At 35.3% G+C, this 6455-nt stretch overlaps 1 protein-coding gene across 1 annotated transcript in view; it reads left to right on the top strand.

The window, feature by feature from the left end:
• LOC103149815 (structural maintenance of chromosomes flexible hinge domain-containing protein 1-like) overlaps positions 1 to 6455 on the top strand; it is a 47966-nt gene that overhangs the window by 37751 nt on the left and 3760 nt on the right. Inside the window, exons 37-45 of the mRNA XM_016680192.1 lie at positions 2536 to 2597; positions 2800 to 2887; positions 3651 to 3782; positions 3897 to 4052; positions 4136 to 4262; positions 4716 to 4835; positions 5061 to 5146; positions 5242 to 5361; positions 5432 to 5613. Coding sequence (XP_016535678.1) covers positions 2536 to 2597; positions 2800 to 2887; positions 3651 to 3782; positions 3897 to 4052; positions 4136 to 4262; positions 4716 to 4835; positions 5061 to 5146; positions 5242 to 5361; positions 5432 to 5613 — 1073 coding nt within the window. The remainder of the gene's footprint in view (positions 1 to 2535; positions 2598 to 2799; positions 2888 to 3650; positions 3783 to 3896; positions 4053 to 4135; positions 4263 to 4715; positions 4836 to 5060; positions 5147 to 5241; positions 5362 to 5431; positions 5614 to 6455) is intronic.

Here is a 6455-nt window from a genome sequence, read left to right as displayed (position 1 = left end):
ATCATCAAGAGAGTCTGTCTCAGTGTGTCTAATATTACTTTAATGTTGCTCTTCTTTGGCCCTTATGCAGGTCACTGAGCTAAAATACAGAAAACCTGTTGAAGATGAGTGGAAGGACTGTTATGAATTTAGGTGATGTACTTTACCCATAATTTTTGCCTCTGTCTTTGGTGGATGATTAAAGGAACTAGAAAACTAGTTGGTTTTCTTTCTTAATTGCCAGATTTTACAGTTGATATCTCCTATTTACTTACACTAAAGCTGAAACTAGGATAACATTGCAAAACAGGCAGTTTTCAGTATGAAGTGAGCTAAATAGTGAAACTAAAGTGTAAAATAAATATTACAAATCTGTTCTATAATGTGAGAAAATTACATTTGTGTTTTACTACAGAGAAGAAGAAATCCCAACACGTGTTGGGGAATACACTGTAGAGTTTTCTCTACAAACCAACAAAAAAGAAGACCATCTTTGGAGTCAGGTTGGTTTGAACATATTAATCAAGCACTGTTTAAATTCCATCCATCTCCACCCATCCATCCATCCATTCATTCATTCATTCATTCATTCATTCATTCATTTTCTGTACACCCTTGTGCCTAGCAGAGTCGGCAGGGGTGCTAGTGCTAACTCTAGTGAACATTTTGAGTAAGGGCAGGGTACACCCTGGACAGGTCGCCAGTCTGTCGCAGGGCTAGTTTAGAGTCAAAATGCGTAGTTTGTCATCATATGCCTTAATCATTTTTAGTGTGTTCATCCCTGTATTTGAAGGGTTAGTTCAGGTTTTTTTTTAGAAGGCTTTTTGAAAATAAAATAATCCAGTGGTGCTAAATATGGCCTGTTCTTATCCTTTCCAAATCTCAATTTTTTTTTTTAGAATCACAATCGGCTGACCTGAGTTAATAAGGTACAGATACAGAAAATGTTTGGCTCAAGAAAACAACTAGCATAACCATTCTGACTGTTGATATCACTAGTTCCCAGTAATATGACCATTTTCAATTTGAATTGATTTAAATTGCAAAAGTCACTCAGCACATTATATACACCTGAGTTGATGTTAGCTTCCATGGCCCCAATTAATTTCAGATTTAGCAAGTTCTCAAGGAAATTGACATAGTTCTAATCAGTAATGGCATAGTTACTTTGAAAAATCAACTTTTATTGAGTTACTGATTACTCCTTGAAAAACTTAATAATTTAGTTTGATAATGATTACTTGATTTGGAACGTAACTAAGTTAGATAAGTTATTTTATTAGTTACATCAGCAGCTGCCGACAACAACCTTCCACCCACCTCAATATAAAAATTACATTAAGCTTTGCCAATACTTACTTAATTGCAGGTTATTTTATAATGGTAACATCAACAATGTATTTCCACTTATAAAGTGGAACTGAAGCAGAGATTGTGTAATGGTTATGACAGCCAAAAAAAAAACTCTTTAGTGATTTTTGCATGTGTTTGTGTGATCCTACTCAGGTGACACTTACCTTAATATTGATGATTATGATTATCTTAATTATAATGCCATTTAGTTGTGCAACTTTACGGACATGTTCATTTGTGACTGTTTTCACGGTTATTCCACTGTCCATATTAGTCTCAGTGTTTGCAGTTTTCTGGAGCACAATGCGAAGCTTGATGTCTTTCACATCAAATCCTCTTGACATTAACAAAGACACAGCAGGATGGATCATCTGGGAAATGATGGACAGGGAAAGTCTGACTAAAACTACCTGTGTGTCAGTCAAGTTCTGGGACTTAATATGTGTCTGCTTATTTCCAAGTCCAAAGAAGCGACTTCACGTTAAAAAGCAAGCTCAAAACAACGCAACCCGAGACTCATTAAATTTGCAAGCGTCTTTAGAAACAAACAAGCCCAAAGTCACTTGTAATAATTGGAGTTGGTGGCAGAAACTCAAAATGTGCATCTCTCTCCTCCCTACATTGTTTCTGTTTCTGTGTTGCTGTCACAGCTGCTGATAACTGTTGCGTAGAAATGGCAGTAACTCCCCAACACACATAGAGGAAATAAAGTTAAATTACTAAATAAAATGACAAAAATAGTGACATAAAGTGATTTTGGATAAGTAACTTTATTCTGATTACTGGATTTGAAATAGTAACGCGTTAAATTGCTCTCTACTGAAAAAGGCGGTCCGATCAGAGTAACTCAGAGTTACTGACATCACTGGTTCTAATACAGGTGAAGGGACACCAGAAATCTGAAATAACCCTTTAATCCACTGATTGCACAAAGTACACATTAATGCCTCGTCTGATTGGACTAAGTGATTAAATTCTCATATTTTTAAATTTATTTTTAATCACGTTTTAAACTTTAGTTCAAATCCTTGTCTGACCTCTGGATTGTTTTCTTTCTCATAGATCAGTGTAAATGTTGTGGCCAATGAACCCGTCAAACTAGAACCTGACTGTCAACAACAAACTCCAGTTGTTTTCTACTGTACAGAGNTCTCAGTGTGTCTAATATTACTTTAATGTTGCTCTTCTTTGGCCCTTATGCAGGTCACTGAGCTAAAATACCAAAAACCTGTTGAAGATAAGAGGAGGGACTGTTATGAATTTAGGTGATGCACTTTACCCATAGTTTATGCCTCTGTTTTTGCTGGATATTTAAAGGAGTAAAAAAACTGAAGTTATTGGTTGTTTTTTACTTAAATGCCAGATTTTACAGTTGATACTACCTCTTAATTATTTACAATAAAACTGAAACTAGTATAACAACATGGTTCAATAATGTGAGAAAATTGCATTTGCGTTTTATTACAGAGAAGAAGAAATCCCAACATGTGTTGGGGAGTACACTGTAGAGTTTTCTCTACAAACCAACCAAGCAGATGATCCTCTTAGGAGTCAGGTTGGTTTGAACATATGAAGCAAGCACAGTTTAACGTCAAAAATCATAAATGAATGAATAAATAAATAATGCCTTGGAAGTAGTTTGTCATCACATGCTGTAATCGTTTTTACTGTGTTCATTCCTGTATTTAAAGGCTTAGTTCACATTAGATTTTTTGCGATTTTGTGAGATTATTTGTAGGCCTGTTTAAAATTTTAAAAAACCCAGCAGCGCCTAAAGATGGCCCATTCTTATGCTTTCCAAATTTTAATTGTGATTTGTTATAGAATCACAATTTGCTGATCTGACAAATCAGTTAATAAGGTAGAGAGAGATACTGCTGTCAATGAAGGTAACTCCACATAGAAACACAGAAAATGTTTGGTTCAAAGAAAACAGTTCCGAGCATAACCATGAAAGTTCCAACTGTTGGTATCACTAGTGCCACTAATATGAACATTTTCAGTTTGAATTTATTTAAATTGTAAAAGTCACTCAAAGCACATCACGTACATCTGACTAGCTGTTAGCTTCTATGACTCCAATTCACTTCCGTTTTAGCAATCTCCAAAGGAAATGACATCGTCCTAAACAGGTGAAGGAACACCAGCAATCTGAACTAACCCTTTAATGCACTCCAGGCAAGATCTGATTGTGCAAAGTTTACTTTAATCCCAAGTCTGACTAAGTTAAATGATTAAATTCTCAAATTTTAAAATTCATTTTAATAACACTTTGTTCAAATCCTTGTCTGACCTATGGATTGTTTTCTGTCTCATAGATCAGTGTAAATGTTGTGGCCAATGAACCCGTCAAACTAGAACCTGACTGTCAACAACAAACTCCAGTTGTTTTCTACTGTACAGAGATGGCCAATCGAATCTTGGTTGAAAACATGACTTTGAAGATAACGGTGAGCTGACGTCCTCTTATGGATTCACAATTCACAACTTTGAATTTCTTTCTCTGTAAAAGCTACACTTGTAATTTTCAACTGATTGTTGTGAGTTTGTTTGATTCTTTCCAGGATCAGTTTGGAAATTTAGCCGGACAGAACCTGAATGGAACTGTGTCCATCTCAATAAAGTGTCCTGAAGAAGAAAGGAGCAGAATCCTCCCTCTGTTTGATGGAAAAACTAAAACCATTTCAGTTAAGTTAATAAAAGGAAGTGCCCTCATCAATGTAAGTAACATTCCTTCTGCTGGACATATTATTTTTATAAGTTTGTTGTCATTATAAGAAGCTTCATATCTTCTCACCCTTAGAGTTTAGCGATCATGGAGAACAGTCCTGGTGAGAATGGAAGCAGATATATTCTCCACTTCAAGCCAGAAGTGACAAATGCTCCCACATCTCTGAGTCCCTTTGAACTGCCCTTCCATTTTTATAATGGTAAATTGTACAAACTGTATTTTATAACAAAGATCTTCTACTTGTGCAAAACTGGTACATTCTTAAGATTTCTCTTATATGTGGTACCAGCTTGTGAAAAATAATGAATCCTGCTCTTACTTCTTTAAAGAAACTATCTTTTTAAATGCAAATAATGTCCACATACTCAGACAATGTCTTTTGATAATAGCACTTGTTGAGATCAGAAAAAAAATTGTTAATATCCAGCCAACAAAAATTATATCCCTGACCCACTTTGGTGATAACACAGTATCCACTATGAACTTCATCAGATAATCGCAGTTTTAGTTTCTTGAAAAAGAAACCCAGAACTCATCTGGATTCAAAATGAGACTTGTTCTAGTAAAAGTACAATAAAGCATGTCAATGTTCTATTTTTTGGTGTATACATTCTTTGTCCTGAAGAATTTTGTCTTTCTGTTGATCTTTTAGATGCTGAAAACCAACAAAAAAAAGTTGAACTGATGAAGAAAAAGGATGAACTGAATGAGGCTGTAAAAGAATGCAATAAAAACTTTGATTCAATTCGCAAACAAAATGATTTGCTCAAAAGTAAGACTTCTGTTTGTGATACTTGCAGTTTACTATTTCCCTGTGTGGGTTACATGCTGAGCTCTGTTGCTTTGCCTCAAGGAGGTCCTGGGTTCAAATCCCAGTTTGGGATTGATTCTTGATTTTCTGAACTAAAATGTTGTCAACATTCCTCTCAGCCCCGTTTATCACTTATGTTCCCTGTTTCTGTGTAGTTTACGACTTAATATATTCTTCTCACTCTAGATAATGTCGTCGTCTCAACTAGGAAAGAAGTTTCTCTCATAAATGAGCTGAATGAAAGAGGCATAAGAACAGAACACCCATTATCAGTACGTTTTGGAGAACTTTTACTTTTGTTTTTCTCTTTAAGTTGCTGTCATTTCGTTTTTTCAAGATGGCGTTCATGTATATTCAACTTTTTCAGATCACAGATAGTAAAAGATGCTTAGAGCAGAAGACATCCGAATTGGAAACAATAGAGAAAACTCCAAGAAGAATCTTTTCCATTCATAGAAATTTCAGCGGGCCTGACATTCTTGGAATGGTGATGAGAACTTTCAAAGCAGTATTCCTTTAGATGTTCGTGTTTAAAAGTTTTGTCTTCCTGATTGCAGGTTGGTGAACTGGCCTTTGTTGCTGATGATGATATTGCAAGGGTCATCTCCTGGCAATTGCAGGGAGACATGGACTGCATCATCACCACAACGACCGAAGCAGCTCAGAAACTTTATAAAGACACACAGGGGAATCAGCAGGTCATGGCCCTCGACAGTTTTTTTGTGCAACAGGACGACAGGTACAACAATATTTTGTAAAACAAAATAAATAAATAGTTTTAATCTCTCTTGGAATAAATATTTTTGATTCATTCTAAGAGTTGCTTTTTGAGTGTTTTTAGAAGCTTTTGTAATATTTTCCTATAATTATTTTACCTGTGCTTTTTCTGAATCATGCATATTCCTGTAAATACAAACAGGATATGCATTAGCATGCCTTTTGTTATTGTTCCGTCACCACAAGGGGGAGACAAAAGCTGGGAAAAAAAATGTAAAAATGCAACCCTCTGCAGACATGGGGCACCAACAGTAGAGCTGCTTTGATTAATAAGACACCATGTGCATATTATGACTGAGCATCTGTTGCCTATCTTGGACAAAGATGTGGTTATATTTTGTAAAATTGTTTTCTGGTCTGAATCTGCAATTATATTTGATAAAATAATATTGACAATATTATTAATATTGACCGTGCTTCAGAATCAGTTACAGCAAAATCAGTTTTTGTTGATCTCTGGAAAAATCATGACCTGACAGCATAAGCTTAAATGACTGATTAAATAAGATCTAGGCATTTATCTAAAATTGTTAATTAAATGTCTTCTGCCTTTTCATGCAACGTTGACAATGAGGATTCATTATGCAATATTGAAAATGTATAATTTCTTCTTTTGGATTTCCTTTTTCAATTTACCATATCTTATAGACCCCTGCCACATATAAGAAACCGCCAAGAACTTTTTAAACCTTCTGGAAACCCAACCTTTGCCAGGAAACACCTGATTTATCGTGACAAACAGCTGGTTTTTGATCGCAACACCCTGATAAAAGGTGATTACTTTCTTGCTGATTCAAGTTTCTG

The sequence above is a fragment of the Poecilia formosa genome, unplaced genomic scaffold, assembly GCF_000485575.1.
Source record: "Poecilia formosa unplaced genomic scaffold, Poecilia_formosa-5.1.2 Scaffold236, whole genome shotgun sequence".
Taxonomy (NCBI): domain Eukaryota; kingdom Metazoa; phylum Chordata; class Actinopteri; order Cyprinodontiformes; family Poeciliidae; genus Poecilia; species Poecilia formosa.
The sequence above is the reverse complement of the archived record's forward strand: the minus strand, read 5'-3'. Positions and strand labels throughout refer to the sequence as shown.